The sequence below is a fragment of the Aythya marila genome (genome assembly GCF_965140915.1).
Source record: "Aythya marila genome assembly, chromosome: Z".
NCBI classification, from domain to species: Eukaryota; Metazoa; Chordata; class Aves; order Anseriformes; family Anatidae; genus Aythya; species Aythya marila.
In genome coordinates this window covers 20,852,734-20,866,917 of record NC_139080.1, presented here as the reverse complement: position 1 = coordinate 20,866,917, position 14,184 = coordinate 20,852,734, and the positions used below count along the sequence as shown (strand labels likewise).

At 38.6% G+C, this 14,184-nt stretch overlaps 2 protein-coding genes across 3 annotated transcripts in view; both read left to right on the top strand.

The window, feature by feature from the left end:
• Positions 1 to 3,753, top strand: part of ELOVL7 (ELOVL fatty acid elongase 7) — a 32,760-nt gene extending 29,007 nt beyond the window's left edge. For both annotated transcript variants that reach the window (XM_082783994.1, XM_082783995.1), the window contains exons 7-8: positions 1,177 to 1,313; positions 2,519 to 3,753. In XM_082783994.1, coding sequence (XP_082640120.1) covers positions 1,177 to 1,313; positions 2,519 to 2,722 — 341 coding nt within the window. In that variant the 3' untranslated portion in view covers positions 2,723 to 3,753. The remainder of the gene's footprint in view (positions 1 to 1,176; positions 1,314 to 2,518) is intronic.
• Positions 3,754 to 6,153: 2,400 nt separating this feature from the next.
• DEPDC1B (DEP domain containing 1B) overlaps positions 6,154 to 14,184 on the top strand; it is a 30,805-nt gene continuing 22,774 nt past the window's right edge. The window contains exons 1-3 of the mRNA XM_082782606.1: positions 6,154 to 6,207; positions 6,566 to 6,831; positions 12,946 to 13,081. Coding sequence (XP_082638732.1) covers positions 6,160 to 6,207; positions 6,566 to 6,831; positions 12,946 to 13,081 — 450 coding nt within the window. The 5' untranslated portion in view covers positions 6,154 to 6,159. The remainder of the gene's footprint in view (positions 6,208 to 6,565; positions 6,832 to 12,945; positions 13,082 to 14,184) is intronic.

Here is a 14,184-nt window from a genome sequence, read left to right as displayed (position 1 = left end):
TTAAAAAAAAAAAAAGGGGGGTTGTGAAAGGAGATACTGATTTTTCTTCTGATAAATAGAGAACTGTAAGATGTTGATTACATGTGGTGTTGCTTTTTGGAGCATATTCTTGTATTATTGCTTCTCTCTCTTTGCTTTAACTATTTATTTTTTCTTTTGAATATTCACTGTGCAGGCCAAAAAAAGTATGTACTTTTTGGACTGCGAGAACACGAATTATTTTCAAAAATACAAATAACTAAGTTTCAAAGAAAGTTTGCGATCACAGCTGGAAGAGTTATGATCTATCAAGCTGGAAGACTAGTGTGAGCTAATAAAATCACAAAATAAGCTTTATTTTTAACTGAAGTGATTCTTAATGGCAAATTGGCTTTTGGATAAGAAATATTTCTCACTAAGTGTCTGCTTTTCATAACATTTTGTTCCTGAAGCTCAATATTTTCATGTTCATATTTATCTTAAAAATACTTTATCAGCCACCCCTTGTATCATTTTAACCTATAATTTATTATGTTCTTTAAAACAAAATTACCTTGAGCAGCATCATCTAACTCCCTTGTTGATCAGTGGGAAAAAAAATTCCTCACTCGCTTTGTTTAATATCTTACCAGTTTCAGTCATGAGTTTGCCCCAAGGTGGGTTATTAGTTGGCCTTAAATTTCCTTTCCGCTGTATGTGTGCTTTTGAGATGGAACGTGGATTTGTGAGGCCTTCACTTACATCATGATTCCAGAAACTTACTGTCTGAAACTGATTCGTTCCCTGGAAATCTCTGTTGGGGAATTACTTATCCTCTAAAACTTTGCAAAGTTCATCATGTAGCTCAGAAAGTAGGTGTAAAACAGGAGGAATGTTGCTTCCACAAAATTCTTTCTGCTTCCTTTCATGTGTATATGTCACTTTGAGAAGTCAGTGATTTTTTTTTTTTTAAAGGTCATTAGCTCAGATCAATTTACTGCTGTTTTGGAATAGCTTAGATAAACCTGTGTGATAAGATCCTTCAGAATTGGTGTCAACCCAATTCTGGTTAAATACTTCGGTTAATTGAAGTCTATATTTGTTGTGGTCTTTGTTTGTTTTCCTCAATCAAAACAAACTACCAGGACCTGAGTTGGCTTTTAAATGACCTAAATAAACCTAATGCAATAATACTACTTTATTATATTCCTTCTACAGGTGGTTTAGGGACGTTTCATGCTTTGTTGAACTGCATTGTACACGTTGTCATGTACACTTACTACGGCATCTGTTCTCTGGGACCAGCCTATCACAAATACTTGTGGTGGAAAAAATACATGACAACTATACAACTTGTGAGTAATTTTCTCTTTGACTTGAACATCTCCCAAAGCTGATTGTGGCTAATGCAGACAGTGCAATAAATTTGTACTCTTTAATGTTGATCTGTGTGGTCAGTACAGTTGGTACAGTTTTTACTCATGTTTTAAATGAGTAAAACAAAAGTAATGAGCCCCAGTTGAGTTATTTATTTAAATCTGCTGACTTCAACATTCACCATAAAATCATAGACACAAGCTTTTCAGTTAAATGTGTTCACTGAATACTACATGCAAAACTCATCTGCTGTATAAAAATAACTAGAATATAAATTTACACCAAGAAAACATAACTAATGTACAGAGCCTACATGTAAATAGTAATGACTGCAGGGAAAAAAGTATTTCCTAATGTCATGTCCCTTCTTTCATAGAAATTATATGTAGAGAATTTACATTAAGTGTTTTATTAGCATTAGATCACTCTGAAGTGGTTATTGCTATGGGTGCTTTTTCACACCCAGCTTCTTTAATATAAATTTAAAAAAATGCAACTTCTGGCTACACAATCAGTTTGGCCTGTTCACAGAGGAGCAAAAGAAGCAGGGAGAAGCAGCCATGGCTGTAACTGCTTGCACCAGGTCTGGTCTTTGTTTACGTAACCCTGTGTAACTAGGAATGACTTAGCTTGAATATTTATAAGTTTAGAGGCTTTTTGTCTTGGCGGTATTATCTGTGGATTATTAACTTAATGTACATGTCGAATTTCTTTAAATCCTCCCTTAAATTGCTTTTTTGGGACCTGCAGACCTCTGTGTTACGTGAATTTCCCCTCACCTCTGACCTGTATACTATCATGTTCACAGATCCTGATGTGTGTATTTTTTTTCTGGCCTTTTTTTTTTTTTTCAGAGCAATATCCCATTTGTCACTGGTCAAACGAGTCAAATTACTTATTTCTTTACTGAACTGGCAGACTCCCTTTCTTCTAGCACAGGTTTCTCATTGCTGCTTGTACTTCGTATTGTCCTTGGACAATACGTCTTTCTTTACTCTGTGGAAGTGCTTTTCAATGCAGTAACAATTTGGGAGAGGGTCAATAATGGTGACCCTATCTGTAGCTGAGAAAGCCCCTGCCCCCAACTTTTTATGAATGCAAGTTCTGCTAAATCTTTTTAAATGTCTGTAGGAAGTTTGTCTTTCTTTTAAAATGAATATTTTTCCTTCCCTTTTTCCTGCAGGTCCAGTTCATTATGATTACAGTCCATATAGGGCAAATCTACATCATGGATGATTGTCCGTACCAGTATCCAATTTTCATGTTTATTATTTGGCTATATGGTTCTATGTTTTTAGTCTTGTTTCTGCACTTCTGGTACCATGCTTACACAAAGGGACAACGACTACCAAAGACAACAAGAAATGGCACCAGCAAAGATCAGTGAAACAAACTGTTGTCTACAAGAAAGAAGAAAAAATGTATACATCAGAGTGAAAACTTGAGCTACTTGACAATCAAGACATTTAGGTGCACACACTACACTGTGTATATTTTGTATGTTTTCTTCCAAAGCAGAACTTGTATTTTTACCATAAGTTATTTGCGTTTCCGAATTTGGGGGGCGGGATAGAAGAGCATGTATCTCTGAATTAAAAAAACAAGTGTTTTCAACAACTTGTTTATGTCTTTCCTGCAAGAAATGAATGGATAGATGATCTCTATCTAGAAGATGCAGGAAAATAAAGATACTTGTTGAGAAAATTAGTGTGTATGACAAGTACAAAGTACTTTGAACATTGAGGGGGAAAAAAATGACCTTAATTGTTGTAAGTTGTTGAGAATGTCAGCTACAATTTATTAAAAGAATGAATCTTCAATAAATACAGTATTTGAATATAAAGCTTATTATTAATATAACTAATACATATAAGCATTATGCATTTAAAAACAATATTACTTTAAAGAAAGGAATGTATGTTAATCTGTCAAAGTATGGCATTTAATTTGAAGATAAATTTTTATGCCTACCCTCTTTGAGATAACTTAATTCATTTATGTAGGAAATCTGTATTCATTTAAAAGTTATCCTAAATGCAGGAAGCCTACTAATTTGAGGGTTAACCAAACTGTCTTGTAGTATAATGATCAAAACAGCCTAGTGATTTGTTCACCAAAGTGTTATAGTAATCTTAATCTATCAGTATATTTTCAGATATGTAGGATAGACTGCTTAGTGGGGATAAATATGTAATTCAGCAGTCAAAATCTTAGTCCTTATATATCTTTTAAAGAAACGTTTTTGATTGAAGTCTAAATGTTAGCTACCATGACTGTACTGTGATCTGTTTTCTTCCATTTCCATTACCTATTGAAATACATGCCTCGAAAGACTTTCTGGGGTTTTCTTATTGTTTGTTATTATTATTATTTGTTTTCAACAACTCAAGTTTAAAGTAAAGATTTCTCTGTTAAGTAGCACTGGTTACCTTGCCTCTGTTCTGTCAAACGAGGAAAAAAAAAGTACAAGACATTCTCTGAACTCCTGAGACTGGGGCTGGCAGAGGTGGTAGGGCACGTGTGGAGTCCGTATCAGATTGATCAGTGTGGTTTTTTTGGAAACATGGCAGATTGTTAAGGGCACACACGTAGAGAAATTAAAGAGTCTAGCTATTTGCACATAAAATCATACAATACGAATGCAGCTTATTAAGTTTATGCATCAGACTTGTAACTCAGGAGGTAGAGGTGTTTAAATTAACATGTTACCTTTAAATGTATTGTTTTCTATTATGTTCACTACTAACAGAGAAGAAGCTTGTTGTTTTTGCTTTGTGCTTGACCTGATCTATAGGATTTTCAAATATCCGAAATGTTGGTGCAGGTTTCAATTGCTTCCCTGTTGTAAAACTCCAAGAAAATAAGTTGTTACCTCAATAAATTTATAGGTGTAGAAACATTTATTGTGTACTGTTAATACTAAAAGAATTTAAACTTTATCATGGATATGTGTTGCAAATAATTCTTACGGAATTACATACAAGTCATCTTTATAAAACAAATAAAAAATAATTTATATTTTATATTTTTCCACCATTTAATCCACACAGCCATCAACTCTCATGGCTGATTGAAATCAGATTATCATGACTTTTGCATTTTTTTAGGTGCTTAATCATGGAATCCTCAGCTCCGTGTTTTAGCTTCCTGAGAGAGTGAGAGAGGTGCTTTAGCACAGAATGCAGAACAGCCAGGGTGCTGACTGGGGGCCACAACCATTTTCAGTGGGAAATCTGATTACTGACTCCAGTCCTCCGACACCCTTAACTTCCAAAGGAGGGGGGTCGTTTCTTGTCAATAGGGGTCTAGTGCTTTTTTTTTTTTTTTTTTTTTTTTTTTTTTTTTTTTTTTTTTTTTTCCCAAGCAGTGGAAAAGGCTTTGTCTCTTTTTAAAGCCTGAGTGGTGCCTATTTTTGCTTTTTTTTTTTTTTTTTTTTTTTTTTTTCCTTAAAACTAGGTACTGATGAAGAGAGACTACGCTGTAGGCTTGCAGAAGACCCATTGCAGGTGCGGAAGTCCTAGTTTTGGCCCACCATTTTGTAGTTATTCCACCCACTGCAGCAATAGAAAATGCAGAGGTCAGAACCACTTGGAAGTCTTATCAAAAGTAAGAGAAATTGAGTATGCAGCTGCATTCTAAAAGGAATGCATCCTACTGCTGTGAGGGGCCAGTTTGTTGGTCTAGGACAAACTTCTTCAAACTCATTGAAGCTTAAGTAGGGTCTGAGAATACACATGGTCAAAACTGAGCTGCTCAGGCCTCCTGTGAGGAGCCAGGAAAAACCTCCAAATCCAGCACTTGTGCAGCAGCCAACTGCTTCTACAACTTGAGATTATGTTTTAATAAGCAGGAGCAGAAACTGGAGATGCTGATCAGTCTGCGGGCTGTCAGTAAGTACCACTTCGGAATCCTGCTTATGTTTCTTGCACAATGGTTTAGTTTTCTGTGCGTTACGAAGCATTTGAAGGAAGAAAATGCATTCTTTCAGTGTGCTGTATGGGTGTATGGCAAGAGGCTGCATATAGTAGCTACCCTAGTGGCTTCAGTACAAAAGGTTTGTGTTGTAGCTTGTGAGAATCATGCACTTACATTTTTTTTGTACTTAAAAATTGTATTACACACCTGGGTGACACTGGGAAGTGGAGTGCCTCATTCAGTTAAACCACAAAGTGTGCAGTGAACATGGAGAATGAGGGGAAGTGTGTTGGGATGCTGTGTTCTTAGGTTTGGTGCAGGAGGAACGCTGATCGTACCAGCTCCTCCTGAGAAACTGAGTGCTGAAATTACCACTTTTTTTCTGTGACTTAGTGAAAGCGCTGCGGTACGTTATCACCAAGGCGCTAATCACACAGCGCGAACCCACCCTCCCTTGCTACGGTTTGCGCGGTTGCCAAGCCAACGCCTGGTTCCCTGTCCTCAACCTTTTGCTGCTCAGCCACAGAAAGGAAAACCAGCGGCTAATGCCCGCTGTGAGGGAAGCCGAGCCGCCCCGCTGACAGGCGCTGCCAGGAGCCGCCCTGCCCCACAACCGCCATTTCCCCCTCCCGCCTCTGTGTGTGTGTGGTGAGGGCGGGGGAGGGGGAGAGGAGAAAGCCGTTACGCCCAGCCCCGCCCCCTCCCCAGGCGGAGCAAGGCAGTGTCCGCCTCCACCAATCCGAGGCGGCGGTGGGTGGGTCACGTGGCGCGGCGGCCGCCCAATGAGAAAAGGCGGCTGCCGGCAGGCCGGGATTCAAACGGCCGGCGGGCGCGGCGCGTGCGGCCGGTGGCTCCCCAGGGGACGGCGCTGCCCGGCCCCTGCACCCCCCCCCACCCCTCACACCCAGCATGTCGGCGCGGCTGGTGGGCCCCGGGCCCTACCGCGCTACGCGGCTGGTGAGTGGGCGCCCGCCGGGATCCGCTGCGGGCTCTGGGGGGTCTCCGTCCCCGCCCAGGGGTGTGTGTGGGTCTCCCGGGAGCGGCCGGGAGGAGATTTAAAGCCCTAAAATGGGAAAATGGGGGGGGGGGTTAAAGGTGCGGCTGCGGGCAGCACGGGGCTGTGGATTCCCCTGTTCCCCCTCTTATGTTCCCACATCTCAGCTATTTAAAGCGTAGCTTCGCGTTTCGGAGTGCTTGCCAGCACAGCTGATCCAAAAGCAGGCGCTGCCGCATTCACACCCGCCTGAGTTCTCAGCTCCTTCCACCAGCCCAAGCGACATTCCCCTTAACGGGCTGCTTTGTTCCCCTCTGGCAGTGGAACGAGATCATCGAGCTCTTCCGCGCCGCGATGCCTCTACGGAAGCACCGCTGCCGCTTCAAAAGCTACGAGCGTTGCTTCAAAGCCTCGGAGGCCGTGGACTGCTTGCACGAGCTGCTCGGCTCCAACCAGAACTTCGGCCCCGAAGTGACTCGCGGTCAGACGGTTAAGCTGCTTAAAAAGTTCCTGAAAAACCACGTTATTGAAGACATTAAAGGAAGATGGGGCAAAGAGGATTTCCAAGATGATGGCCATTTGTACAGGTAAGCCTATAGATGATGACTCTGCAAACCTTAGGTTTTATGAATACATTAATAACTTACGTTATTAGTCTTGCAAATATTTTTGAGAAATGCTGTTGCAACGGTATCAGTGTTTTATTTCCTTTCTTTCCTCTTAAAGGCATTTGTCTCCCTAGTGATGACAAGGGTCAGATTTAATGTTTGTTTGATTTCTATTTAAAAAATATTTTTTAGGGAACTTTTAACTTGATCTCATATGATGAATACTAGCAAAAGCTTTTGCAGCTTTTAGAAGGTAGTGACTTCTGTTTGCTGTTGATAAACATCAGGTTTGTTGGTGACTGAAACTCTGTGTGAAAAAGGTGCTGATGAAAGTCAGGATGGCACTGAGCATCCAACCCCACCCATAGCTACTTTGTACTAAGTTTCTATTCCTTCTGAGAGAAGAGAGAGACATCTGAAGTTAAAAGTTATTCATAACAATTGTTTTTTTTTTTTTTTTTTTTTTTGTATACCTTGGGTCATCAATGTATCCTTTAGATAAGATATTTTTTGAAACTGAGAAATTTGTATTTGCTCATGTTTAAAGGAGATTGTTTAACCTTCTTACTTGTGGTTTGTCAACAGAGGAAAACAATTTTATTTGTGATGAAAGCTCAGCGTTGGAGGCTGTTCTCTGACCCCCTACTACTTCAGTTAAGGCTTGGGTGTTAAGAAGTTGCAGGTTCCAAATTTGTACTTTCTGTTGTTGTTCTGTTCAGTAGTGTTAAAATTAGCATTAGCCTGAGCATGGGTGTGTCTATATTGTGATGAGTCTTCTTTTGAGGTAGTAGGAGCTCTCTTCATGCAGATCTGTAAGGAAAATAGGTAAAAAATAATGGTACACTTCTACTTGTTAGTCCTCTTCTTACAGATTTTTTTTTGTATTAATAGTTTGTAATGATTTTTTATACCTACTTCTTTTAACCTAATACATGGAAAAGTAAATCTTTCATTTCATGTAAAGACAGATTTTTGTTTTGATTTGCGATTTTAACTAATCTGTTTGCAAAATGATGCCTAAGCTTTTTTGCTTTGCTGTGCACCTGTGCTGTGACATTGTTCATTTAGCTCCATAAAGGGGAATTCAATGTAATCAATACTAAAGGGAAATGTTAAATTCTGAAATTTGACACACAACTTCTAAGGACCCGGTGACATGTAGATACTTTGGAAGAGACTTTCTTGGATGAACTTGTCAAAATATTTTCCATTTACAAATGACATGCTGCTCGTGGAGTTTATGAGCTGAGAATGACTGCAGGCTGGGTGGGGACTCTGTTAAGTATTGTGTGTTGTCCTCTTCTTAAACTCTCCTCTTGCCATCTGTTTATGGCTCCCGTAGGAGGGGATAGTTCAGGTAATCATTGACTAGTTGAGGTTGGAAGACAGGCATAGAAAACAAGCTGTAGGGATTCTGACTCCAGCTTGAAGTTAAGATCTAAGGTTAAATGTGAGGGTGTGATGTGGGCTTCTTGCTGGTTTAAACAGAAATGGAAAAGCAGCTGTCTCTCAAGCTACAGATCACCTTCTGCTGGGAAGATGAGCAGAGGATAGTAGCATGAAAATCCTCAGAGGGACAGAGGACAGAGATTGATATCACATTTCTCATCATACTGATTTGGTGGTTCTAGGGGTTATGTTCATGAAATGAAATAGAAAGACTGCAAACTTGGTTGTATGGATAACTTCAGGTGTGTATTTGAGCAGTAGTGCTGAGGAAGAAGAGGGGTTTTGAAGAAACACAGGAGGAGAGTAAGGGGAGGGCACAGGTTGCTGCTTGTACAAACAACCTTTATTGCTTGTACAAACAATCCTTTGGTTGTTTGTACAAACAATTCTTACTGGTTGCACAAACAATCCTTTAGAAGAAGAATGGAATGCTTTCATTTAAAGCAACATTTGATGTGGAAACAGTAGGACAAATGAATAATAATTGATGTCCTCTGGTGTTTTGTGTTGGTACTGGGCAATAGACTGATTCCAAGCTTATCTTAGATCTTACGAATTCTAGCTTTAGGTTTTATTTTCTTAGAGAGCTTTCACAAGCTTTGCTTTACTGGACTTGTCAGTCTTCTGTTACTTCTAATACTTGCTCCCAAGTAATGACAGAATCTGTGAAGATGCACCTCTAATCCTTTCAATGTCCTCCAGTCCATTCTCTGTAGGATCCATATTCCTTACGGATTTTATCCTCCAGGTGAGGACTGTTGATTAGCCGCCAACATTCAAACTGTCCTCAAATTGGAAGAAGCTCAGGTAAAGCAGTGTACAAATAAAACTTAAAACATTCAGATATAAGTCTGCTTGCAGATGAAGAAATAAAAGAACTACTTATTTATTCTGTTTATACTAGTATTCTCGCATGTCTCCTTCCAAGATTAGGTCTTTATGAAAGCTGTGCAGGGAAAAAAACTTCTAATGCAGTACAATGTACCTTCCATTTTTTTTTTTTTTTTTTTTTTTTTTTTTTTTGAAACTTTTGAGGGTTCTGTTTCTACTTCTGTTTCTGCTGCCCTGACTAAATCAGGGACAAGTAAGTTGTGAGGAGAAAGTTTAGAGACTGAACCTATGGGTTGTACCACGTGGGGGATGCAAATATAGCTTTTGTAGACCTGGTGGCTTCCTTTGATCTTTTTACCACAGCATACGTTTCATCCACTGATAGCTTATGTTCTGGTGTGAAGTGTTTTATTCTTTCTACCAGTGTTCTGTGTCTGATTCTGTAAACTGATAAATATGACACAAACAGAACATTCTCGTACTTGTGTTGTACATTACTAACTCTTCATTCAAAATTGAAAAGGTGGCAGTCTGACATTTTGAATATTAAGGTGTCCTGCAAACACAGACTCAGGGTTTTCACTGACCATCACTTCCTTTTCTTTCTCCTATCCCCTAGTCTTTGAAGGACAGAAAAGCAGTGTGTGTTCTGAAACATTATTAAAATGATTAGTCATTGATAGAGCTCATTCTGATAGATGTGTTACTGGTTCCGTGTACTTCCTAGCCCAGTCCTGCTCTCTGTTCTTTTTAGGGCATCTTTATCTGCACAGAGGTGCCATACATGTTGAATATTGTTTTCTTTCTTCACAGACTTCGACTCCCTTTTGTCAAAAGATAAAATTCATTTTTTTTCTGAATTTAATTATATTTATATATACAACTGTATTTTGCTATATATCTACATTCTGTGTAATGGATGGTGGTGTTTTGGGGGGTTATGTTTTTTTGTGATATAATCATGACTTATTCAAATTTTGTTTATTTCTTCTTTGTATTTTCAGCCATGACTTCTATGAGGTCACTGTAGGAGTTGGGTGAATTATCTCTACGCCTTTCATTCTATGTTCTGCCTAACATTCTGCTATTAGACGAGAGCTCTGTGGTGATAACTACCTTAACTTTTTTCTCCACTTCCCTTTCAAAAGGCAACTAAGTGACTAACTGAATAGTAAGATATTTTTAAAATAAATTTGTATACCTTTCATGCATTTTGAATAGAAGCCAGCTTTTTTTTCCACCACTCATGATGCATGAATAAAATATGTAAGCTAATCATATTCTTGATCTTTCGGTGTTTAAGTATTAAAACATGCTTTTTTTCCTGTTTTTGGAACTAAACATCATTCTTCCAGAACGCTTTTACTCACCTATTGAATGTCCTGGCAGCTCCCTCTGGTGGACATCCCCAATGTTAATTTTTTAAATGCATGTCTCACCATGTTCTCAGTAGCAATGCAAGGAGCTTTCAGTTCTGTTGGTGTAATCCTTACTCTTTAAAGCTTGATGTGCTCAACATCTTTTCTATATATTTCTATGGTAATTGACTGTAACTGCAATTGTACTCTGCAGAGATGTGTCATTGGAAACAAGGTAGTTGAATCTTTCCTTAATTTCTTGTGCAACTGTGGTTGTCCTCTCTTATTCACTCCATAAAAAAAAACATAAAGCAGATGTTGCCAAATGTTTGCCTGAGAATGTTAGAAAACTATTAAATGCAAGTGAGAAGACTATTATGGCTTCTAAAATAAGTGAAGGCTGTCTGTGAGTCTGACCTACTGGCTCAGTGTAGTCTATAACAATGATATCTTACAGTTTTGGAAGCTTTCAGGCTTTACATTTCTTGGAATCAGAGCAATTTTATTAAAATCAAAAGGGTCAGTACATGCGCACTACTAGTAAACCTCTGGGAATTCATCTGTGGCATCTGTTACACCATCAATTCGAGGTTAGTTGACATTGCCTTTACTCTAGACAAAAACAAGTAGCCTTATTTCTTCCTTCTCTAGGCTTATAAGACTAGTATTGCTGGTTGAAAAACATGTCAATCTTGGCATGCTCCCCAGGTATTAGCTCTTAGCTAATATTATTTTATTAAACATAAAACCAGAGGCTTTTCACTGGGCGTCCAAAAGCTTTGCTCTATCTGCACCTTGCTGTCATACCTGAAAAGGAGGAATGCACATACTTTTCTGATTGTAAGAACTCATTCCTTTACGGATGATACTTTGAGGAAGTGGGGTAGCAAGTGACAAAGCTAGAAGTTACAATGAACTTGAAGAAAAAGAGGAAACTACTGAGAATACTGTAAAGCAAAGGAAAAAGACAACAGATGTTATAGCCTTAAACTCTAACAAATAATTGTTAAAAAAATAAAAAAATAAAAATTAACACAGCTGAACATCTTCTGCAATGTACTTTTAAAAGACAAAGTAAATTTCCAGGAAAGATGCTTCCTAACCTGCCTCTGGGTTTGTCATAAGTGATACCTCCCTGTGACACAGAGATTTTCTTGAAGAGCTTTGTTGAACATGGCAAATGGGCTCAGTGTTGCGTAGTCAAAACCATAAGGAGTTTAACCCATGCAGTATATTGCTACTGGACTAATAAAATTACAAGAGAAATCAAATTTGAAAACTAATAGAATGTTGGAACTGCCTTGAGAGCTGGGGTTAAATTTTAGAGAGAATTTGAGCATTTCTTGAGCATGGGAAGCTTTCTGTTAAGATACGAATGTATGCTATGCAGTGGTGTACAGGCTCTTGTTGCCATAAGCATCCTTTACATTCTGATCAAGGGAATGAGGGAGGCAGAAGCAATTTCTTGAAGCGTGAGGAAACTCAGGTTCTGAAACATAGAAGTGCAGGTAAATGAGATCTGCTTATAAAGAATGTTATGAAACAGATTTTTCTTTCTGATGTGTTGCCATTTATTCCTTTGTATGTGCTCTGGCCTAGTTTTGGAGGTAATTTAATTCTGGTCAAGTTGAAGACGTGGCTGAGTTTAATGTGATTTGGAGTTGTTTGTTTTCCAATATCTGCAAGAGCTAGCTTATAGGTTTTTTTCCTGCCAATTTCAAGTTATTTCTTGAATTGCCTTTAATGGCAAATGATCTTCCTGCACAAACAGCTGGAGAAATACTCCAGAACTGCTGCATATGGTCTTTGCATAGAAAGCATGTAGACACAGAAGAACATGGTAATGTGAACAAAACTTTGTGTAGACACTTGCATTCATTCTAATTAAATCCAAGTGTTAATCAGATGACTTAGTCATCACAGAATGGTTTGGGTTGGAAGGGACTTTATAGACCATTTAATTTCAACCCCTCTGCCATGGGCGGGGACACCTCCCACTAGACCAGGTTGCAGAAAGTGCCATTCTGCCTGGGCCTCGTTTATGTGCTTTAGGATATGCGTGCTAGCAGTGCACATGACATGAGTGAAATCTATCTACCGCTTTTTCAGCAGAATCAACACCTTTTAGGTAAGACCAGGGTCAGTTGTTGAAGTATAAGCAGCCGGTGCTATTTAAGACATGCTGGGAGATCAAATGTCCACCCAAGTCTTTCAGATATGTCATGGGCTGTACAAAGGACTTGAACTACTCTGGAGCAACACAGGGAGGCTAAATGAGATATCTTAAGATGTCTGAACTTTTATTCAACACCTGTCTTCAGGCAAGTAAGTTGCATTGTGCATCTCTAAGGCTTTTGCTGTGTTTACACATGTGAAGGTCTAGTACATGGTTTTACACTGATAAATACTGAATAGTGTGGAGTTCAGAAGGTTTAAAAGTGTTCTCCAATTACAGATTTCCTCCTTCCTCACCTCTGAAGCCATACCCAAAGAAACCTTCATTTGGAAAGGAAGTCATTAAATTTCCAGACTGGAATGAAACGAAGGTTGGCGTTTCCCAAGAACATATCCCGGTGAAATCTGTCACAATGGTAAGATATTCAGTTTTCATTTCACCAGACATATGCATGTTTGGAAAGCAATTTCAACCAATGATTTCTTCATTGTGGCACAGAATATTTGGTTATAGATTTAAAAGTAAAATACTTTTATTTTAAATGTATGTGAAATTAAGTTGTTCTTAATTTTTTGCTGAGGATGTTGGTTTTAAGTTTTCTTTCTGCTACAGACTGTAATATCCTTGGCATCCTAAATTCAGCACTGTTGCATTTACCACTATGTTTACCTCTCAGTTTGCTCTAATTCCAGTAACACATCTAAGCATCTGTTAACAAAATAGCTCCTTTAACGTCACCTACAATGTAACTCCTATTCAAATTCTTCATGTAGCAGAATATATACAGTATTACTCCCTTTCCAGCTACTGTGAAGTTGTTGGTAATTCAACAACTTCAATTTCTTTTTTTTAAAAAGGAATACAGCTTTGTTGTCAGTCTTTTTTGAGCTTGGAGAATCATTGTACTCTGTGTTCATTTGGTTTGATCCAAACCAAATTTTGCAGCTTTTGCAAAGTAATTGAAAAAAATTTGCTTTTATAAGTAAAATAAAACTGTATCACTTCTTACTAATTTGACATCCTAAAAGTATAGGCCTCCTGCATTACCTTCGCTCCAAACTTCCAGTTTACACTGAGTGTTCACATCCTTTTTGTAAACTGCTGGGACTTCTTTGATAACTTTGGCCTTTTTATTAATGCTATTCAGTGCAGGGCTTTAGCTTTGGATTTCTTGGAGATCTGTTTGGAAAATTAGTTCCCACTATTCTCCTGGACATCTAGAGGTCCTGAATAAACTAAACGTCTGTTCCCTGAAAAGGATTATTGCCCTGATAAGAGTTAGCAAAGGTCTGCCTATCTACATCTGTCTCGGATGTGACAGCATGAAATCTGGCATAGCTCAAAAAGAGCATATTCATTGGCAGATTTGGTTAATATACAGGACTATAACTTGAAGAATCTGTGGCAGAGGAATAAGGTTGCTTCTGCTGGCTGTCTTATAAAAAAGGTGTAGCTTCCAGTAGAAGGGTGAAGTGGACAGGTAATTGGAAGTGGCTTAAGCAAACCATAAATTGCTGC